Raw genomic sequence first — 23640 nt, 5'->3', positions numbered from 1 at the left:
TCAAGTCGACCTGCTAATTTGCAACTGAATACCTCTTAGAAACTTTGATGAATATGTATCCTGGGTGTGTTTAATGTATGTTCTTTGTTCTAAAAAAGTATTAGACAGTACTTAAAACCATGCTTCTTTGGAATGCTTTCTTCCTTTGTGGAAACTGCCTTCCTGGGTTATAATCCTTATCCTGGCTCAAGTAAAACTCACCTTAGCTTTTTTTTTCTTATTTTTGAGGAAGATTAGCCTTGAGCTAACTGTTGCCAATCCTCCTCTTTTTGTTGAGGAAGGCTGGCTCTGAGCTAACATCCATGCCCATCTTCCTCCACCTTACATGTGGTCACGCCTACTACGTGGTGCCATGTCTGCACCCGGGATCAGAACCGGCGAACCCCGGGCTGCTGAAGCAGAACATGTGAACTTAACTGCTGCACCATAGAGCAGGCCCCTCACCTTATCTCTTTTATCAATAGAACGGTTATTGGTTATTTTGCATTGCATCGACATGTGGAATAGTATATGAACAAATTGTCACAGAGGACACTAGGTTGTCTACAAGCAATGTGAGATGAATTCTTTAGAAATTGAAAAACAAGGCCAGCCCCAGTGGCCTAGTGGTTGAGTTTGGCATGTTCTGCTTTGGCCGCCCAGTTTCAGTTCCTGAGCGAGGACCTGCACCACTCGTCAGTGGCCATGCTGTTGTGTCAGCTCACATACAGAAAGAGGAAGATTGGCAACAGATGTTAGCTCAGGGCGAATCTTCCTCAGCAAGAAAAGGAGGAAAGAAAAAGAAGATTTTAAAAAGTGGCTACAATAGAATCTGGAAGCGAAAAAAAAAATACGGTGAGAGAAGCCATTTTACCTCCACTATTTTGATGAGGATTTTTAGGCTGCTTAATTTTAAAATGGATTATGATGAGGATTTTTAGGCTGGTTAGTTTTAAAACTACAGATGAGATTCAGGCTCCAAGGAGTGGAATTTGTTTGCCCCTTTGTTGGGAAACATTTACATTTGTAAGGTAAATCTCTATCTGTAAAAGGTGCCTCCCTCTCTGTACCAGCAAGAAGAGGAGAGATGACCTTGTCCCTAGAAGCTCTTAATGGGGAAGGCAAGAACTTAAGTTGGTTGCTGTCTGGCAATCTCATGTAACTGGTTTAGGGTGGTGGCGTCTAACCTTTCTAACCTTTACTTAATCCGATTTGATTCTTGTCTAAAAGTCATGGGATCACCCAATGACCAGACCCCACCTGCACAGATACCATTTTAACTTTTTTTCATGTTCTTTCTTTGTCTTGTAAAGAGATGAATCATATACCTATGCCTTAAATTTACCCCTAACCCACAACTCGGGGCAGCAGCAGGAGCTCTGACTGCCCGTGGGTCCTGTCCCCACGCACCAGCTCTGCCTGCCCATGGGTCCTATCCCCATGCCAGCGGGGGCAGCAGAAGCAGCAGCAGCAGGAGCTCTGACTGCCCGTGGGTCCTGTCCCCACATACCAGCTCTGCCTGCCCATGGGTCCTGTCCCCATGCCAGCGGGGGCAGCAGCAGCGGCTCTGCCTGCCCATGGGCTCTGTCCCCATGCCAGCGGGGGCAGCAGAAGCGGTGGCAGCAGAAGCTCTGACTGCCCATGGGTCCTGTCCCCATGCTATTCTATACTATTCTCTAAATAAAAGAGCACTACTGCCAGATCTTGAGAGTCTAAGAAATCTTTCTTTCGACTCCTCGGCTCACCGACCCCGCATCATATTTGACCCATATTCTTGGAGCTGACTCTGTCCCAGGGTTGAGTCTAAAATAAAGAATGTGCCCTTTCCATTGTCATTTTTTTAAGTCCTACTTAGCAGTATGAAATTCCAGCTCTCTGGAAAAAGTTGAATACTTAAGAGCTTAAACTTATAGCAAGTCACTTGAATGAGTATACTAAATGTCACAAATCTTATTTTGAAATTGTACATCTGATTTTGGAAAAATCTGATTCTGATTTTGGAAAACATTTCCACGATAGATTTAGTTGTAACTTGTCCTACTTCTGTGCAAAAACCTCTTGGATACCTGAAGTTTTCTTAAGTTCCTTTTCCCTCTTTTATAACAGGGCCTCTTAAATTTTAATGTGTGTAGACAGCTTGTCAAAACGCAATTTCTGATTGAGTGGGTCTGGGTTGGGCCTCAGATTCTGCATTTTTAACAAGCTCTCAGGTGATGACAATGTTGCTGGTCCGTGGACTACACTCTGTGTAGCAAGACTTTAGATCACAGAATTCTTAAAACTCAGTGGGACCAGGTCTCAAAAGCAGGGATTAAATGGCCTAATAGAGGAAGACTTTTCATAAGGGGACGATTAACATTGAAAAGAGTGTGAATAGAAACTATCTTAAACCAGAACTTGTTGAGCACTTTACCATGGAGAAACATAGACGGGGTGTAAACAAGGAAGGACTTGGTCAGATTGGTTTACTATTACTCCTTTCTTGCTAAGTAAGCACTAAATCTTAGTCTCAGAGACACATTAACAGCACACAAGTCACTACTGGGGAAGGTAGCTAGATAACAGAGAACAAAGCCCTAGCCAAGTCTTTATCTCTGCCTGTCTCCCTCCCTCCCTCCGGCAGTTAAGTGCAAATTGAGAAATTCAATCAAACATAGGACAGGAGATACAGTCTTTGCTCATGACATACATGATCTCAAAGCGACAAACTCCCAGGCCTTCATAGTTTTGCAGAATAGAAGAAAAACTCTTTAAGGAAGCTTTCTGGATTCCATAACAAGCTGCAACATCTATTCTCTGGTTCTTCCTAAGCTCCAATTTCTTTGTAAAATGCAATATATCCTCGTAGGGTCATCATGAGGAAAAACCAAATAGTCCAACCACAGATCAAGAGTCACTTCAATGGGAATCTTTCCTGGGCCTTTACTGGGCCAAGCAACTCCTCTGGGGTCCCATAACCCCAATGTATGCTTTGATCATGACACTTAATACCTTGTATTTATAAGTCTCTTTAGCTATTTTCTTACTTGAACTAGCTCCTTGGACAAGAAAATAATAAAAGCAACCTTTATTGAGCACTTACTATGTGCCAGGCACATTCTAAACACTTTTCGTGTGTGTGAGGAAAATTGGTCCTGAGATAACATCTGTTGCCTATCTTCCTCTTCTTGCTTGAGGAAGATTGTCGCTGAGCTAACATCTGTGCCAATCTTCCTCTATTTTATGTGGGATGCTGCCACAGTGTGGCTTGACCAGCGGTGCTAGGTCCACACCTGGGATCTGAACCTGCAAACCCTGGGTCACTGAAGCAGAGTGTGTGAACTTAACCACTACGCCACCAGGCTGGCCCCTCTAAATACTTTATATCTCTACGACAGCCTTATGAAGTAGGTAGTACTATCTATCCCCAGTTTGCGGAAGAAACTGAGACTCAAAGTTGTAGCAATTGCCCAACTTCATTGAGCTAGTTAGTGAAAGGGCTGAGATTTGAGCCCAGGCCATCAGGCTCATCATCAGGTCCACCTGAGTGGACGCTTCCTCCAGTATTGCTCTCAATAATTCTATAACGTAGCACAGAGTGGTATGTAGCAGGCATCCAGTCTTATTGGATTTCACGTTGATAAATTCATCAGAATCCTGTTGGGAATGAAATAATTGTAGAATCTAAATCTCTCCCAGAAGCCTCTGGTACATCTGTAGTGTAAGTTTTCTACCTGTGCTGTCTCCACGTCTTCAACTTCTCTTTACCCTTCAATCTATTCAAATTAAGCTAGGCATCTGCTCTAACTACTCCACACAAAGTGATCTTTTCTAAGGCACTGCTGTCTTCCATGCTGCCATATGTAATATATGCATTCTAGTCTTTCTCAGACACAGCCTCTCAGCAGCATTTGACCCAGATCAGCCCTCTAGTTTCTCTGACACTTTTTTCCCCTGTCCCTGTTCTGTCTCCCCTCTCCTTTGTTACCTCTTCATCCTCCATGGGTCTTTAAGTATCAGAGTTCCAATTTGATATTGTATCAGGTAAACTATTCTGTGTCTGTCTTCATTTCTTCTCTCATTCTTTTCCTCACTTCTTTATCCGTCCTCGTTTATCCTTATGACTCTAAATACCTTTTTGATGAAGCTAATGATTCCCAAACTTATACTGTCAGCCCAAGCCTCTTCCCTGAACTCAAAGCTCAGAACTTTCTTGACATCTGCACTGACATGTTTCATGGTCATCTTAAACCTCACATGTTCAAGAACTAAACTTGACTGTAAGATATAAGTGGAAAAAATAAGCTCCACAAGCTGTGGAGACTGGGCAAATCTCTCGCCAAAGAAAATGTCTTTTTCCGCGTGACATTGACTACAAAAAGGAAACTGAGGGGTAAGGAAAATGATATTTATTAGTAACTTGACCAAAGTTAAAATCTGGCTTGCAGACACATATGTATGTGTGAAAGATTTGTTTAACTTATCTGTGAGGGAACTGGCAGTTCAAAGACCATCAGAAGAAGAGAGATTTATTAAGTCTGCCAGGAGAGACATGCTGAAATCAATTTGCTAGGTGAGAGACAAAACTAGTTAATGACCTACAGGGCGAGAAGACTGTAGCCATTCGGGGGGTATCTTTTCTGTTGGAGAGAAATCATTTGCCTCTCTATCAGACAAAAATCTCCAAGTTAACACATAACTTCACAGAGTCTGGGCCTAATCAATAGGAAGTGGCATAGCAAAGGTAGTCATTTCCCTAGAGAATTAAAGCATCCTTGGGCAGGCCTGTTAAGACAGAATTCAAGTATGACGTTGAAAAGACACACAGCCTTCTTTTTGCCTTTTTTCCATGTTTTGGATAATTTTTCTTAACAAGTGTCAGAATCTTTACACTTTTTTTTTTCTGGAGCACACAGTTTATAATGGACAGAGCTGGGATTTTGACTCCAAAGCTCATATTCTGTCTACTATACTCCAATGGCACATAGTATCTTTCATTTGGGAGGGCTGCTATAGAGATTTTCAGGCTCTGGGGCTGACAACTGAATATCCTTTACCAGGACCAAGTGCTCTTAGAACTCAGAAGGTTGAGGCTTGTCTCTCGATTTCCTCAAAGCCTACTCTCTTAGTCCCATTGAGTTTTCTGTCCCCAGAGACCTGGTAAGTACTTCAGGTTTCTATCATTCATTCTCCAGCTTACCCAGTGTTTTCTTTAGTGTTATTTATCTTTACGTACACGTCCAGTTTCCTCAAGTAGATTGTAAGCCTCTCAAAAGAAGGTTTTCTTTCTTAATACATTGCTGTACTTACAGCTCCTTGGATATGTTCTACAAGGCTCAGCAAGAATTAGCAAGTAATGAAGTCATATATAGGTGACGAAACGAAAGCTAAAGGGCCTGGTGGCGCAGCAGTTAAGTTTGCACTTTCCGCCTCAGCTGCTCAGGGTTTGCCAGTTCGGATCCTGGGTGTGGACCTGTGCAACGCTTGTCAAGCCATGCTGTGGTGGGCGTCCCTCCCACATATAGAGGAAGATGGGCATGGATGTTAGCTCAGGGCCAGTCTTCCTCAAAGAAAAAAAAAGAGGGTCCAGCCCAGTGGCACAGCGGTTGAGTTCACATGTTCCCCTTCGGTGGCCTGGGGTTTGCTGGTTCGGATCCCAGGTGAGGACCTGCACACTACTTGGCAAGGCATTTGTGGCAGGCATCTCACATATACAGTAGAGGAAGATGGGCACAGATGTTAGCTCAGGGCTAATCTTCCTCAGCAAAAAGAGGAGGATTAGTGGCAGATGTTAGCTCAGAGCTAAACCTCAGCAAAAAAATAAATAAATAAATAAAATTAAAAAATTTTTTAAAAAAGAAAATGAGGGGCTGGCCCCGTGGCCGAGTGGTTAAGTTCGCGTGCTCCGCGGCAGGCAGCCCAGTGTTTCGTTGGTTCGAATCCTGGGCGCGGACATGGCACTGCTCATCAAACCACGCTGAGGCAGCGTCCCACATGCCACAACTAGAAGGACCCACAACAAAGAATATACAACTATGTACTGGGGGGCTTTGGGGAGAAAAAGGAAAAAAAAAATCTTAAAAAAAAAAAAGAAAATGAAAGCTAAAGAAGTTGAGAAAATGGAGACATTGAAAGTAAAATAATGTGGAAAACTTAATGGAAAGAGGGAATCTGAAATTTGACTAGAAGAAGGAATAGGATTTGTACTGATATACTAAGAAGGCCATACTTAGCCCCAAGGAGAATTCCTAGTGGTACCTGCTGGAGGACTTGTTGTTGTTGTTTTGTTTTTTTTGAGGGGGGAAGCGGGGGAAGATTAGCCCTGAGCTAACTCTGGCCAATCCTCATTCTCCAGTTTACCCCATGCTGTGCCGTGGTAGGCATCCCACATATAAAGTAAAGGAAGATGGGCACGGATGTTAGCTCAGGGCCAGTTTTCCTTAGCAAAAAGAGGAGGATTGGCAGCAGTTAGCTCAGGGCTAATCTGCCTAAAAAAACAAAAACAAAAACCAAAAAAAGCAAACAAAAAAATAACATCTGACAATATACCTGACTGGGACTCCTCAAAACTGTCAAGCTCTGGGGCTGGCCCCATGGCCAAGTGGTTCAGTTCACGTGCTCCGCTTCGGCGGCCCTGGTTTGGATCCTGGACGTGGACATGGCACCACTTGTCAGGCCATGCTGGGATGGCATCCCACATGCCACAACTAGAAGGACCCACAACTAAAAATATACAACTATGTACTGGGTAGGGGCTTTGGGGAGAAAAAGGAAAAATGAAATCTTAAAAAATTAAAAAAAACCCAAAACTGTCAAGCTCATCAAAAATAAGGAGAGTCTGAGAAACTGTTATAGCCCAAGGAGACATGACAGGGAGACGTAATGTGAAATCCTGGAAGAGATGAAGGACATTAGGTAAAAAGTAAAGAAATTTGAATGCTCTATTATTAACTATGGACTTTCGTTCATAATAATGTATTGAAAGTAATGAACCCATATTAGTTCATTAACTGTAACAAATGTGTCATTTTAATGTAAGATGTTAATAATGGGGAAAGCTGAGGGGGGTGAAGGTATGTGGAAACTGTGTGCTATCGGCCCAACTTTTCTGTAAATCTAAAACTTAAAGTAAATCTGTGATTCTGTCAATTCTGTAAATCTAAAAAATAAAGTGTAGAAAAAATTTTAAATGCTTTCACTGTAAATAAAAACAAAAAGTATTTGTGATGAACACTAAGAAGGCGAAAAACTGGGTGTTTGCTAGTCTATAAAGGTGGCAAAAAAGGCTTTCCTGAAGAAATCACATGAAAGCTGAGGTTTGAAGTTTGAAAAGGAGTTGGCCAAGGAAAGAGGAAGTCACAATCCTGCTGGGCAGAGGTCACAGGGAATTCTAAGACTGTGAGAAAGTTAAAAGCAAGTTGAGTGTGGCGACAGCAAGAGCTCCAGGCAAAGATGATAAGAAGGGCTGTGACTGCCCCAGATAGGCCTTGAACGCCAAGTTAAGAATTTTTAAGTTTTTCCTAAAGCCAAGGGAGACCCATTCACTTCATAGACAATATTATCAGCACTAGTATGTGAAGCTTGGCTAAGCACTGGCCCTATAGCAATGAACAAGCAATAAGACCCCTGCCCCCATGAAGGCCCCAGTGGCTCGGAAGAAGATGGGGAAGGGGATTGCGTCCTGCAGCGCCTTTAGTTTTACTCTGAGATGGAGGGTTTTGAGCCAAGGAACTACTTGACCTTTGCGCATTATGTGTAAAACCTCCTTGGCTGCCGCTTTTCCCTACAATCCATTCCCTGCCATTAGCCAAAGTGACCTTTTGCAAACATAATCAGACTTGGTCATTCCCCTGTTTTAAAACCCCAATTCTGGGGCCAGCCTGGTGGCGTAGCGGTTGAGTTTGCATGTTCCGATTCTCAGCGGGCCGGAGTTCTCTGGTTCGGATCCCGGGTGAAGCCATGCTGTGGCAGGCGTCCCACATATAAAGTAGAGGAAGATGGGCACGGATGTTAGCTCAGGGCAAGTCTTCCTCAGCGAAAAGAGGAGGATTGACAGCAGTTAGCTCAGGGCTAATCTTCCTCAAAACAGAAAACCCCCAATTGTTTCTTTTGCACAGTGACAGAAATTGAAACTCTTAAAACACTAAAGAAATTTAACACCTAAACACTAAAGAAATTTCAGCAAAAATGTCAATCTGAAGAGAAAATGTAACTTTCAAACAAGTTTTTACCTACAGCGATTAAAGGGGGAAAAAATTCCCTCTCCCGATTAAACCAGGTCCCAGAGGAATCTTGCGTTCTCTCTGAAGTGATCTGCATATGCAAACCAATGTCCCTTACCTTATCTATCTACCAGACCCTTACCTCCATTCAAAGACCTCCCTCCTGTAAATGGGAAAAAAAGTTTTCCCTGGATTCCTGAGCCTGCATATCAAAACTGCACCAAATGAACGGGTTTGTGAAATATCCTCTTTATTTCTTCAATACTGACTTTTTCTACCCTTCTATTCTCCCAGAACACTACTTTGGGGAGATTTCGTTCAAGAAGTTAATCTTTTTATATATAACAAGATTTGGTAGGTATTATGTCTGAGCAAATTTTGCTGTAATTTTTCCAAGGGACATGACCCATTGAAAATGATAAATAAATGTATTTCATTTGTACAACATAAGGCAGACTTAATTTCAGTATGCAAATATTTAATTTTGTTTTTGGAATGCTTTAACATTTTTAATAAATGAAATTATGGGAAGTAGTTAAAATGAACTGGATAGATCTGCAGATAATAACAGGTTCAAGATATATTATTAACGGGAAAAAGTTTCAGGGCAGTATGAGAAAATTTTGGTTAAAAATGTTTATTTTGTATGTATATGTATATACGGTTAGAAAAAGCCTCGTGTATGTAACTGCTGACACTGCTTATTCTTGAGTGTGATTAACATATGATTTTAGTTTTTAGGTTGTACATTTCTGAAATGTTTAATATTTTCCACAACCTTGTTTCTGATTAGTTGTGACTCACACAAAAAATTTAGAGTCCAATATTATAAAATATATAATACTTTAGCATTTAAATTCATATTTATAGAAACTGATAAAATAGAAGTAAATGGTAAGACTATCATAAAACAATGATAGCGAATGATGGGACTAAAACTTCCCCCTGAGTGTGCATGACGGGTTTTATTTGGACTTTCAGTTGAGGACGACCTTATACTTGCTGGCAAATTATCAGTGATTATTCTCCAAAGAAAAAAAAATTATGCTGCCATTTTGCAGCTTCAATTAAGGGAAAGTCCACCTCCTGAATTATAATTCCCACTTTCCTCTTTGAAAAAAACTGCTCATCCTGTTCCTACCCATTTACTAACCCAGCCCAAGATGGGATTGAACAAGAGTGGCTCTGCTCACAACCCATTCCTTAAGTGAGAAAAGGTGGATGGCACCTGACCACAAGCCAAGTCAGTCTAGGGGAATATCAAGTGGGAATGTTGTCATCTGAACATTTCTTTCTTTTCTTTTTTTTTTTTTTTGGAGGAAGATTAGCCCTAAACTAACTGCTGCCAATCCTCCTCTTTTTGCTGAGGAAGACTGGCCCTGAGCTAACATCCGTGCCCATCTTCCTCTACTTTATATGTGGGACGCCTACCACAGCATGGCATGCCAAGCAGTGCCACGTCCGCACCCAGGATCCGAACCCGTCAACCCTGGGCCGCCGAAGTAGAGCGTTCGCACTTAACTGCTGTGCCACCGGGCTGGCCCCCATCTGAACATTTCTAAAAGGTCACTGAGACAGTTCCCCTCCCTCCACATATGACTGTATTTGAGGCTTGTTGAGTGGATTTCCTCCACAAAGTCACTGTCTCCTCCAGTAAGCCTATCCTGACCCAGATTGGGTTAGGTACCCCTTTAATGGATCTCATTGGCTGCCATGTATCTGTTCCCCCATCCTAGCACTTCTAGAAATGCCTCGTCATTTTTCTATTACTTCTCCATCTGTCCTCCTCACTAAACTGTGAGCTGCTTTTTATCCTTAAGGCCTGACAGGGAATCAGTCGTTTGTCCACATATTTTTATTTGAATGCCCACTCTGTACCAGGCACTGTGCTAGGTGCTGGAATTACAATGGTGGCCGAAACAGTAGAAACTGACGTTACAGAATTTACAGTCTGGAGAGGGAAATCAGTTGCACAAGTAACTAACTAATTAAAATGGTGTTTAGGGCCCCTAAATTACATCCAAGTAGCAGGTGCTAACAGAGCACATACAGGCTTAGGAGGACTTGATCTAGCTCAGGTGAAGGCTTCCTGGCAAACGTGACATTTAAGCGGATTTCTGAAGAATGAGAACAAGTTGCCCAAGCTGACTGTCTCTGCGTTGGGATGCGGCTAGGTGCTGAGGCCCGGAAGAAGCCCCTGAGTAGTTGGAAGTGCACATAGCGGGAGCTGAGACTGAAATGGGCAGGAATGAATGGTGGAGTTGGTGAAAGGAGAGGTGGCAGCTCAGGCTGAGGCCAGGCCAGACAGCTCCTCCGGGGCCTTTTTTTTTTTCCCCCTTTTTTTGAGGAAGATTAGCCCTGAGCTAACATCTGCTGCCAATCCTCCTCTTCTTGCTGAGGAAGCCCGGCCCTGAGCTAACAGCCGCGCCCATCTTCCTCCACCCTACATGTGGGACGCCTCCCACAGCATGGCTTGCCACATGCCACCGGGCGGCCCTCTCCTGGGCCTTTTTAAGCAGCCTGAACCTTGTGCTAAAAGAAATGTGTAGGTACCAGGGGATTTTAGCAGAGCAATGATGGGCTCAGATGAGCAGATTTGCGTTTGTAAAAGTTGACTTTTTTAAGGCTGATAGATGAAGAATGGAATGCAGAGGAGCAGGAATGAGCAAAGGGAGATTAGTTAAACCAAGAGATAATGGTGGCTTGATGAGTGTAAATTGAGGAATGACTGAACTTTGGAGTCAAAGTACAGGTTATAAGGCCTGGAAAGTCCCTAGAAATCCCATCGAGGTTTTACATGTGAGTTAAGAGGAAACTGAGTCCCAGGGTGGTACTATGAATTATTCAGTGCTGCACAGTTTATTCATAGCAGAGCTGGAACTACACACCAGTTGTGCATTTTGTCTCTTTCCATTTTTTCATGGACCTCATCCTGTGACTCATCAAGTTTTTGAATTTTTGTTTTTTGGTTTTTTTTTTGAGGAAGATTAGCCCTGAGCTAACATCCACTGTCAATCCTCCTCTTTTTGCTGAGGAAGACTGGCCCTGAGCCAACATCTGTGCCCATCTTCCTCTACTTTATATGTGGGACGCCTACCACAGCATGGCGTGCCAAGCAGTGCCATGTCCGCAGCTGGGATCTGAACCAGCGAACCCCATGCTGCTGAATTGGAATGTGTGAACTTAACTGCTGCGCCACCGGGCCAGCCCCAAGTTTTTGAATTTTTCAAAAAGCAGTGCTGGGGCAGGCCAGGTCGTGCAGTGGTTAAGTTTGCACGTTCCGATTCGGTGGCAAGCCATGCTGTGGTAGGTGTCCCACATATAAAGTAGAGGAAGATGCACATGGATGTTAGCTCAGGGCCAGTCTTCCTCAGCAAAAAGAGGAGGATTGGCGGCAGATGTTAGCTCAGGGCTTATCTTCCTCAAAAAAAGTTATATATATAAAATTATATATAATATAATATATAAAAGGGCAATGATTTAACACTTTTTTTGTTAAAAAACTTAGCTATAAGTGACTAATTTGTCAGCTATGATTTCTTAATAATTTTTCTGTATACTCAGGATTTCTTGGGAAGTGAGAAAATCAAGCCTATAAGTTTTTTTTTCTTTTTTTGAGGAAGATTAGCCCCAAGCTAACATCTGCCGCCAATCCCCGTCATTTTGCTGAGGAAGACTGGCCCTGAGCTAACATCTGTGCCCATCTTCCTCTACTTTCTGTGTGGGACGTCTACCATAGCATGGCTTGCTAAGTGGTGCCATGTCCGTACCTGGGATCTGAACTAGTGAACCCCATGCTGCTGAAGCAGAAGGTGTGAACCTAACTGCTGCACCACTGGGCCGGCCCCAGGTTTTTTTTTTTTTAACATAATGGCATTTTAATAAATGCTCATGAGATAATAGAAAGTGTATATTGGTCTCTGACCCCAGTTCCTGTCACAGAGCTCCTAAAATCCTTGTAATTTCCTAAGGAATAAGAATGCTAGGAGCATCTCCTGTTCTAATATTGGTCTTTTTTTTTTTTTTTTTTAAAGATTGGCACCTCAGCTAACATCTGTTACCAATTTTTTTTTTATTCTCCCCAAAGCCCCCCAGTACATAGTGGTATATTCTAGTTGTAGGTCCTTCTGGTTGTGCTGTGTGGGACGCCACCCCAGCATGACCTGATGAGCAGTGCTGTGTCCACACCAAGGATCCGAACCAGCAGAATCCTGGGCCGCTGAAGTAGAGCACAGGAACTTAACCACTCGGCCATGGGGCCAGCCCCTCTAATACTGGACTTTGACTTCTGTTCTTGACACAGAGCTCCTGAAACCCTTATAATTTCCTGGGTGGTAGGAATGTCTTTTGTTCTATTGAGGGGACTCTGGGTGGGCTCCTGGATGGCTCCTGGATGAGGGCTTGTCATCAGAAAGACCTAGCCATGATTAGAAGCTTAAAATGTTCAGCCCTGTCTCCCATTCTCTTGGGAAGGGAGAAAGACGGAAAACGGAGTTAATGATTGATGGTGCCTATGTGATGAAGCCTCCATAAAATCCCAAAAGTGTGGGGTTCTGAGACCTTCCAGGCTGGTGAATGTGTGGAAGTGCTAGGAGAGTGGTGTGCCCGGAGAGGGCTTGGAATCTTTGTGCCAATTCCCAGATGTTGTCCTGTGTATCTCTTCATCTGGCTGTTCATCTGTATTCTTTATCATATCCTTTAATAAACCGATAAAAGTAAGTAAGTGTTTCTCTGAGTTCTGTGAGCCACACTAGCAAATTAATTGAACCTGAGGAGGGGGTCGTTGGAACCTCCAATCTATAGCCGGTTGGTCAGAAGCACAGGTGATAACCTGAGCTTACGACCTGTGTCTGAGGTAGTGCAGGATAGTCTTGCAGTACTGAGCCCCTAACCTGTGGGATCTGACCCAGTAGATAGCGTAAGAATTGAGTTAAACTGTAAGACACCCAGCTGGTGGCACAGAATTGCTTATTTTTTAAAATTTTTTTGATGAAGATTGGCCCTGAGCTAACATGTATGCCAGGCTTTCCTCTATTTTGGATGTGGGTTGCCGCCACAGCATGGCTTAATGAGTGGTGTAGGTCTGTGCCTGGGATCCAAACCCGAGAACCCAGGCCGCCGAAGTGGGACATGCCAAACTTAACCACTATGCCACCGGGCCAGCCCCAGAGTTGCTTATTATGGGGGAAAAGCTGGACACGTTTGGTGACCACAAGTGTCAGAAGTGAAGTCTTCTGCGTGAGCAGTAAAGGGGACTCACAGGAAGGAAAGACGTAGTAAGGAAGAACTGGGTTTTTCCCCACATGGGAAGGAAAACAAGTTTTTCCTTTTAATGCTAAATTTATTAAGTTGACATAAGGTATTTGCAGACATTTCATTAAAACTTTGTCAATTTCTGTCTGAACATTTTATTTTTCAAAGTTTGGAGCATAAATCTTTGTAGGCATGGCTAATCTGGCTTAGAAATGATCTCACCAGAGCCGGGGGACATGATTTATATTTTTTACACCAAATTGTCTGGCCCAGCAGATTCTTTCAAAAAATACTGTGGTGCTTAGTCAGTCCAGGTGAGGGAATGTTCTGGAAGATACTATTGACTGTTTGGTGGCAGACGGTGCAAGAGAACGGAACTGGAAAATGACTTAGGTTTTCACAGGCTTCCAATCAGCCTTTTGGTCATGCCTATTCCATGGTGAAGAGAGGGACAAAGATGTGGAGTTTCTGTACAAAGATTGCTCCTCAGAAAAGTCAAAGCAATGAAGCAGTGTAAGACCAAGGCTAGTGGGTCTCATCCAGGACAATCTGCTCCCTAGGCAGGGTTGCCAGATTTAGCAAATAAAAATATAGGATACAACATTCATATCTGGTATGGGACAAACTTATAAAAATTATTTGTTGTAGGGGCCGGCCCAGTGGCCCAGCGGTTAAGTGAACATGTTCCACTTTGGCGGCCCAGGGTTCGCCGGTTCAGATCCCGGGTACGGACATGGCACCACTTGGCAAGCCATGCTGTGGCAGGTGTCCCACATATAAAGTAGAGGAAGATGGACACGGATGTTAGCTCAGGGCCAGTCTTCCTCAAAAAAAAAAAATTATTTGTTGTTTATGTGAAATTCAAATTTAACTGAGTCTTTGTGTGAGGTAACCATATTCCTAGGAGACATTTGCATTGTCTGCAGTCACAACTGTGGGTGTATGGGGGGTGCCACTGGCATCCAGTACGTCGAGGCCAAGATGCTTCTAACATCCCAGAATGCAAGGACAGTGCCCCCACAGTGAAGAATTATCCAGCCCAAAATGTCAGTGCCGAAGTTGAGAAACTCTGATCTAGGCAACTGATATATAAGGCATTCATTATAATAAAAATAGCAAGAAAAGTATTATTTGAAAGCAGAAGTCTCCTGTCAGCCTACTCCCCAAATTACCATAATTAGTTTGAAATGTTATTCCAGATATGTTTTCACGCCAGTATGTACCATTTTTAAAAATTAAAAACTGGCTCATACTACATGTTCTGTTTGCAACTTGCTTTTTAAAAATTTTTTCATTTTTTAAAAATTTTATTGAGATCGGATTGGTTTATAAAATTGTGTAATTTCAGGTGGACATTAACATATGCCAGTTTCTGTATAGACTGGATCGTGTTCACCAGCAATAGTCTAGTTTTTATCCATCACCGTCCACATGTGTCCCTTTACCCCTTCTTCCCAGCCCTCCACCCCCTTCCCCTCTGGTAACCATTGATCTGTTTTCTTTATCCATGTGTTTTGAAACTTGCTTTTTAAAAATTGCACAATGTGCCTTAGATAGCTTTTTTTTTTTTTTGAGGAAGATTAGCCCTGAGCTAACTACTGCCAGTCCTCCTCTTTTTTGCTGAGGAAGCCTGGCCCTGAGCTAACATCCGTGCCCATCTTCCTCTACTTTATATGTGGGACGCCTACCACAGCATGGCGTGCCAAGTGGTGCCATGTCTGCACCCAGGATTTGAACCGGCGAACCCCGGACCACCAAGAAGTGGAACATGCAAACTTAACCGCTGCACCACCGGGCCGGCCCTGATATCTTTTTTTTTTTTTTTTTTGAACAGAACAAGCCTTTTGACTTTTTTTATTACTTAAAAAAGCTTCATTTATTTTTATTTAGCTTTCTGACTCTGCTTGTGCCTTCAACACTTTCACAATGATTTTCCGCTCCTCAGTGAGGAAAGCGTGCTTGATCCTGTCATGGACACGTTTAGCACACAGGAAACCTCCATAGGCCCTGCTGACAGGCTTTTTCATTTTCGACAACCTCATAAGAACTTCAGGTTTCACAGCATGAACTCCTCAAAGTTGTCCTGGGCTCACACCACACATGGATTTTGGTGATTTCCCAACCATCTTGGAATAAAGGTAAACAGTTCTATCACCAGGGGTTCGGGACAGCCTAATTTTGTTAGAGGCTGTGTTGGTGGATAGCCTGTGATGGTATGTCAAACTCTGAACCATTCTGAATGCGTCTAGACGCCGGCCTGAGAAGAGCCTTAGATATCTTTTTGTTTTTTTTGAAGATTGGCACCTGAGCTGACATCTGTTGCCAATCTTTCTTCTTCTTCTTCTCCTTCTCCTCCTCTTCCTCCCCCTCCCCCTGCCCCTCCCCCTCCCCTCCCCCTCCTCCTCCTCCTCCTCCTTCTTCTCCTCCTCCTCCTTCTGCTCCTCCTCCTCCTCCTCCTCCCCCTCCTCCTCCTCCTTCTCCTTCTCCCCAAAGCCCTCAGGTACATAGTTGTATATTTTAGTTGTAGGTCCTTCTAGTTCTGCTATGTGGGATGTCACCTCAGTATGGCCTGATGAGTGGTACCATGTCCGCGCCCAGGATCTGAACTGGCAAAACCCTGGGCCACTGAAGCGGAGCGTGCGAACTTAACCACTCGGCCAAGGGGCCGGCCCCCTTAGATATCGTTTTATACCAATATACACTTTTATTTTGTCCTTTTTAGAGACTACATGTCTATGACTATCTTAAAAACCAATTCTCCAATAACGAACTATTAAAAAACTTGTTTCAAGTCAGCCCTGGTGGTCTAGTGGTTAAGATTCGGTGATTTCTCCGCCACAGCCCAGGTTCATTTCTCAGTCATTGAACCAAACCACCCATCTGTCAGTTGTCATACTGTGGTGGTGGCTCACACAGAGAACTAAACTAACAATAAGGATACACAACCATGCACTGAAGCTTTAACAACAAAAAAAACCCGTTTCCAGTTTTTGTCAGTTACAAATGGTGCCACAGTGAACATCCTTATAGATATATCTTTGCAAATTTTTGTAATTATTTCTGTAGAGTAAATTCTTAGAAGTGGGAATTGTTGGACCAAGGCTATGCCCAAATGAAATCTTTAGAGTCATAGCCAAATTACCCTTCCAAGAGGTTATACCAGTTCACAGTGCAACTTACAGTGTATGAGATGGCTTAGCATTTTCTTTCTGAGGATTATTATTTACTTTATATTTTTTCTCTATTGGAATTGAAAAAGCAATGTAACACCAGCAAATAAATATTTTTATATTCTTTTTTTCTTCTAAGATTGGCACCTGAGCTAACATCTGTTGACAATCTTTTCTTTTTCATTCTTTCTCCCCAAAGCCCCCTAGTACACAGTTGTATGTTCCAGTTGTAGGTCCTTCTGGTTGTGCTATGTGGGATGTCACCTCAGCATGGCTTGATGAGCAGTGCTAGGTCCGTGCCTAGGATCTGAACCAGCAAAACCCTGGGCGGCCGAAGCTGAGTGCATGAACTTAATCACTTGGTCACAGGGCCAGCCTCTAAATATTTTTAGAAGGAAACAAAAAGCTCTCACTGTGGCCTCAGATCTATTTCCTGCTCTTCTGTGCTCCTCTGCCTCTGAAGGGGCTGGCCTTTGCCAGCTTTTGTTTCCTAGGCTTCCTGTAAGCTGGCGTCAGATTGGGTTTGGTTAATGGGAAGCACTGGTGAGAGATCGGAGTGGTGAAGAAGGGAGAAGTTCCCTCTCTCTGTCCTGGGTAGCGTCTTAGTAAGGACAATTATCTCTTCCTTTGCTCCAGACCCTCCACGGCTCCACCTCCTGTTAAACAGGCTACAGCGGTTCCAGCTCCTGTTCACATCCCTAGCTCTTTGATTGCCCTTTCTTGGCTTCTCAGCTCTTCCATCACCTCTGTAAACCATCCTTTGCCTCAAATTCCCTTTGTTTTAAATACTTAGAAACAGATTCGGTTTCCTGTTAGGACCCTGACTGGTAACACTCATCACCTTGCCATCCTAGCATTATTTTCTTAGCAGATTTTCTTCCACATGCTCACATGTTTTTACATTGTCACAGCCATGTAAGTTAACACTTTTCTGTTATCTTTATTTAACATTGTATCATAAACATATAATATAAAGATGTCTTTGAATACTTTTAATGATTATTACATTTAATGGTGCAGAGTATCTTTTCTTGTAGATGTACCATGAATCATCAATCTTATCACTTAATGTGTGGTTTTTTTTTTTTTGAGGAAAATTAGCCCTGAGCTAATATCTGCTGCCAATCCTCCTCTTTTTGCTGAGGAAGACTGGCCCTGAGCTAACATCTGTGTCCATCTTCCTCTACTTTATATGTGGGACACCTACCACATCATGGCTTGCTGAGTGGTGCCATGTCCGCACCCGGGATCTGAACCGGGAAACCCCAGGCCACCAAAGCGGAACCTGCAAACTTAACCACTGTGCCACTGGGCCAGCCCCTTAATGTGTGTTTTTAAATTGTTTGCTGTGAGAACTGAAACTAATTTTCTTGTCTCTGGGCTACACAATTCTGGGATCAGGCAAAAATAACTTTGCTATTTACTCTATGAAATTCTTGCTCCTGGAAGATGCCACTACAAATCAACTAAAATAGCTTACTTATCAAAGTTAACAACTCCATCATTAATACTTGTTTCAAGACCCTCATCTTGCTTTGTTCACCAATCCTAAACTATCGTGTTAAAGATTCTACCCTTGCGCTGGCCCGGTGGCACAGCAGTTAAGTGCACACATTCTGCTTTGGTGGCCCAGGGTTCACCAGTTTTGATCCCAGGTGTGGACGTGGCACCGCTTGGCAAGCCATGCTGTGGTAGGTGTCCCACATAGAAAGTAGAGGAAGATGGGCACAGATGTTAGCTCAGGGCCAGTCTTCCTCAGGAAAAAGAGGAGGATTGGCAGCAGATGTTAGCTCAGGGCTAATCTTCCTCAAAATAAATAAATAAATAAATAAATAAATAAATAAATAAATAAAGACTCTACCCATTCTCAATGAGTTCCCTGTCTCACCAGACCTGCTTAAAGTCATCCAACCTGGCCTCAAACCCTATAAATGTCCTCCTCTGGATCCAGCCCTGATGGCCTAGCAGTTAAAGTCTCGTGTGCTCTACTTGGTGGCCTGGGTTCAGTTCCCAGGCACAGAACCACATTCCTCGTCTATCAGTAGCCATGTTGTGGTGGTGGCTCACACAGAAGAACCAGAAGAATGCACAACTATACACAACCATGTACTGGGGCTTTGAGGGCAAAAAAGGCAGAACAAAGGGGGAAGATTTGCAACAGATGTTAGCTTAGGGCGAATCTTCCCCTAGGGAAAAAAAATTCTCCTCTGACTACTAAGATCTGTCAAGGTGCTATTCCCTCTTTCTGCAGTATCCTAGTAAACTTAGCTTTGTTTGATCATCATGTTTTTCTGGTGATTTTTTTGGAGTTTAGTGATTGACAGCAATAATCTACATCACAGGATTGTCATGAGCAGTGGAGGAAATCAAGTACCTGAAAGCATCTCTAAACAGTAACGTACTTTCCAGTGCATGGCAGACAACCTCTGCGATGGCTCCCCATGATCACTTCCCTTCTCTTCCCTTTTCTCAAACCATCAAGGCCTCACGTGACCTGAGAAATTCAGAAGAGAAAGGCAAGGAACTGACATTTACTGGGTACTCAGTCTGTGCCAGGCACTCTGCTAGGTGTTCTCCATCTGTGATCTCATTTAGTCTTCACATTAGCTTTGGCAGGATGGCATTATTACTCTGATTCTCCAGCCTAAGAGAGCGAGGCTGAGAGAGGTGATGAGATTTGCCTGAGGCCTGACTCGAAGTGGCAAAGCCAGGAATCCACCCAGATCTGTCTGACTCACCTTGTACTTTCTCTCCTGTTATCACTTTACTTCCCAGGCTTACATGGTTTTCATTGCAGTTAAAGAAGGTGAGGCTGAGGTTTCAGGGCAGCTCCTTACATAGAACCACACACAGGAACACAACATTCTAGAGCAGCACGGATCAAATAGAAATACAATGCAAGCCACATACGTAATTTTCAGTTTTCTAGCAGCCACAGCTGAAAATAGTAAAAAGAAACAAGTAAAATCAATTCTTTAAACATTTCATTTTAAAATAATTACAGGGGCCGGCCCCCTTGGCCGAGTGGTTAAGTTTGCGTGCTCCGCTTCAGCGGCCCAGGGTTTCACTGGTTCAGATCCTTGGCGTGGACCTAGCACTGCTCATCAAGCCATGCTGAGGCGGCGTCCCACATGTCACAACTAGAGGGACCCACTACTAAAAATATACAACTAGGTACCAGGGGGCTTTGGGGAGACAAAGGAAATATAAACTCTTTAAAATAATTATAAATTCTCAAGAAGCTGCAAAAATAGGACAGAGGTATCCTGTGCCCTCCTTCTTCTACTTTCCTCCAATGATAACATCTTATGTAATTATGGTATAATCTCAAAACAAGGAAATCGACCTTGGCACAATACACTTACTCGGATTTCACCAGACTTACATGTGTATAGAATTGTTCCATCATTGCAAAGATCTTTGTGGTACCCCTTCATAACCACATGCCACCACCCCCCACCCCGGTCTTAATACTTGGCCGTATCTAGTCCATTCTCCATGTCTATAACATCCTCAGTTTGATAGTGTTACCTAGATGGAAGCACGCAGCGTACTAGTTTCCTTGGGCTGCAATAACAAATTACCACAAACTGGCCGGCTTAAAACAACAGAAACTTATTCTCTCACAGTTCTGCAGGCTGGAAGTCGAAAGGTAAGGTAATAAGGGGCCGGCCCCGTGGCCAAGTGGTTAAATTCGCACGCTCTGTTTCAGCGGCCCAGGGTTTCGCCAGTTTGAATCCTGGGTGCAGACATGGCACTGCTCATCAAGCCACGCTGAGGCGGCATCCCACATTGCCACAACTAGAAGGACCCACAACTAAAAATACACAGCTACATACCAGGGGGCTTTTGGAGGAAAAATAAAATCTTTAAAAAAATAAAGTTAAGGTAACAGCAGGTCGATGTTCCCTCTGAATGGCCTCGATGGGAAAATCCATTCTGTGTCTCTTCTAGTTTCTTTCTTTCTTTCTTTTTTTTCTTTGAGGAAGACTTGCCCTGAGCTAACATCTGTGCCCAGATTCCTCTACTTTCTATGTGGGACACCTGCCACAGTGTGGCTTGCCAAGCGGTGCCGTGTCTGCACCCGGGATCCGAACGGGCAAACCCCGGGCTCCGAACGGGCAAACCCCGGGCTGCCGAAGCAGAATGTGTGCACTTAACCCACTGCACCACTGGGCTGGCCTCTCTTCTAGTTTCTGATGGTTGCCAGCTTCTTTGGCTTGTGGCCACATCACTCCAATCTCTGCCTCACAGTGTTCGCATTGCCTTCTCTGTCTGTTTTCTCCTCTGTGTGTCTCGTATAACAACATTTGTCCTTGGATTTAGAACATGCCCAGACAAGCCAGGATGATCTCATTTCAAGATCCTTAAATTCAATTACATCTGGGGCTGGCCCTGTGGCCGAGTGGTTAAGTTCACATGCTCTGCTTCTGTGGCCCAGGGTTTCGCCGGTTTGGATCCTGGGCGCGGACATGGCACGGCTTATCAGGCCATGCTGAGGCGGCATCCCACATAGCATAACCACAGGGACTCACAACTGGAATATACAACTATGTACTGCGGGGCTTTGGGGAGAAGAAGAAGAAGAAAAAAATTTAATTACATCTGCAAAGGCCTTGAGACAGGACTATGCCTGGCATGTGTGGCTGAAGCCCAGTGAGTGAGGGCAAGGAAAAGAAGAGATATTGTAGGAGATGTTAGGGGAGAATAGTAGGAGAGATGCAAAAATTAGAATACCAACTTGATAAATGTCTTAATTGTGGCTTGACATCAAAGTACGGAGGGTGTACATTATTAACTATCAAGTCGCTTTGTGAGCATGGACTTAATGTCAGGAGAGAGAAATAATCTTGCAATCTATTCTAGACCATGGAAAGTCTGAGTGAACTGTCCTTATCCTAAACCTAGATTATGCATTCCTGTCTGCCAGATTCAGTGTCTGAATCCTCTCTGGACAGTGTTAGGTAAACAGAGCCAATTTTTTCCCCTTCATTTTCCTTGTTTCCAGATTACACGCAGACTAGCTTCTTATAGAACCACATTCTTTCTTCTGCACACAATATGTAAATTTAGGCTTCTGTTTCATCCTATATACTTGATTAGGGTAAGGTTTGATGGTGTGACAGTCACAATTACGATTGGATTGTAGTGCTCCGGCTTTGTTTTTCTGAGAGATTTCATCACTGTTTATTTAAGACCTTGTTGGAGCAAGCCAAGCCCATATTTAAAAAGATGTCTGCCCCAGACTGATGCTGGGCACTTCATCTTCTGTCCTCTTTTGCTCCAACTCCAGCTGGTTTGCCATTCTGGTTTACCTGACTTTCCTGCATCCCCTCTCCTGCCTCTTCATCTTTCAGCAGAGGACTAGTCTCCCCTCCTCTTGGAATGACACATTAGGAATGACCTTATGGTAACTGATCTCTGGACTTTGGACACTTCTCTTGTAAACTGTGCCCATGGGCTGCTTAGTTTCCTGAAATACAGATTCCACCTTTTCCTTGAAGCTTTGCTTAGCTGGAGGCCATTTCTCCTCCAAACTCTAAAAGCTCTTACTGTTTGTGCTTTTACCAAAGCAGGGTGTATTTTATTTCCCCAACTAGATTGTACACTGGTGAAGGTCAAAACCCATTTTATACTTCTTTACCTGCCTTTCACTCCCACACCACCCTTGTGCCTTAAACAGAGAAGGTGCTTAATAAATACCTGTTGAATAAAACAGCTTTAAGGAAAGGAAGTGATTTTTTAGTGTAAACTGGTAGAGACTCTATCAGGAGAAAAATCATCATTCTTAGATAAAAGATTTTGTGAAAGGATTTTGAACACTTACCAAAATAGAAAACTAGTTTCTACTGTTTACAGTTGTATTTTTTCTTTTTTTTCTTCTTTTTTTTTTTCTGAGAAGATTAGTCCTGAGCTAACATCTGCTGCCAATCCTCCTCTTTTTGCTGAGGAAGACTGGCCCTGAGCTCAGGTCTGTACCCATCTTCCTCTACTTTATACATAGGACACCTACCACAGCATGGCTTGCCAAGCAGTCCCACGTCCGCATCTGGGATCCAAACTGGTGAACCCTGGTCCGCCAAAGCAGAACATGTGCACTTAACTGCTGTGCCACCGGGCTGGCCCCACAGTTGTGTTTCTTAAAAGTCAGGTTTAGGGGCCAGCCCGGTGGCGCAGCGGTTGAGTTCGCATGTTCTGCTTCTTGGCAGCCCAGGGTTCGCTGTTTCAGATCCCAGGTGACGACGTGGCACTGCTTGGCACGCCAGGCTGTGGTAGGCGTTCCACATATAAAGTAGAGGAAGATGGGCACAGATGTTAGCTCAGGGCCATGCTTCCTCAGCAAAAAAAAAGAGAGGAGGACTGGCAGTAGTTAGCTCAGGGCTAATCTTCCTCAAAAAAAAAAAAAATCAGGTTATTGAGGTATAATTTGCATTCATCAAGATTTGCTGTTTTAAACTGTTCACGTCTTTGGATTTTGAGAAATTTATAGAGTTGTACAGCCATCACCATAGCCAAGATATAGATGATTTACATCATTCCCAAAATTTTCTTGTGCCGTTTTGCAGTCAATTCCTGTCCCTCACCACCAGCCCCCAGTAACCACCTGTTTGCTGTGTGTCTCTATGGCTTCCCTTTCCCAGAATGTTATATAATTGGAATCATAAGGTAAGTGGCCTTTTGTATCTGGCTTCTTGAACTCAGCATAATGCTTTTAAGATTCATCTATCTAGTTGCATGTATCAGTAGCTAGTTCCTTCTTATTGCTATCAAAGGGGTCCAGAATACCTACCTACTCACTGTGGCAAGAATTATTTTTAGCAGAAGGCATTTGAGTTCCTGAAATCTCTTATCTTCCTAAAAGCAGAGCCTCCCATAAGAACTAAAAAGAACTCAGTTGTCATAAATCCCCTCCTCCAGGATCCTCCAGGGAAGATTGACTCTTATCATGGGAAATGAGAAGTCTCCAGGCCACATAGAAACAGACATTGTCATAAAACTATCATATCTCCCATCTATTCTCCTGAGGCCCATTTTTC

At 43.5% G+C, this 23640-nt stretch overlaps 1 protein-coding gene across 1 annotated transcript in view; it reads right to left on the bottom strand.

The window, feature by feature from the left end:
- SPINK2 (serine peptidase inhibitor Kazal type 2) overlaps window positions 1-15460 on the bottom strand; it is a 71944-nt gene extending 56484 nt beyond the window's left edge. Inside the window, exon 1 of the mRNA XM_046655763.1 lies at window positions 15333-15460. Within this exon, the coding sequence (XP_046511719.1) occupies window positions 15333-15460 (128 nt within the window). The remainder of the gene's footprint in view (window positions 1-15332) is intronic.
- Window positions 15461-23640: the final 8180 nt, after the last annotated feature.

Source organism: Equus quagga, chromosome 3 (assembly GCF_021613505.1).
Source record: "Equus quagga isolate Etosha38 chromosome 3, UCLA_HA_Equagga_1.0, whole genome shotgun sequence".
Taxonomy (NCBI): Eukaryota; Metazoa; Chordata; class Mammalia; order Perissodactyla; family Equidae; genus Equus; species Equus quagga.
The sequence above is the reverse complement of the archived record's forward strand: the minus strand, read 5'-3'. Positions and strand labels throughout refer to the sequence as shown.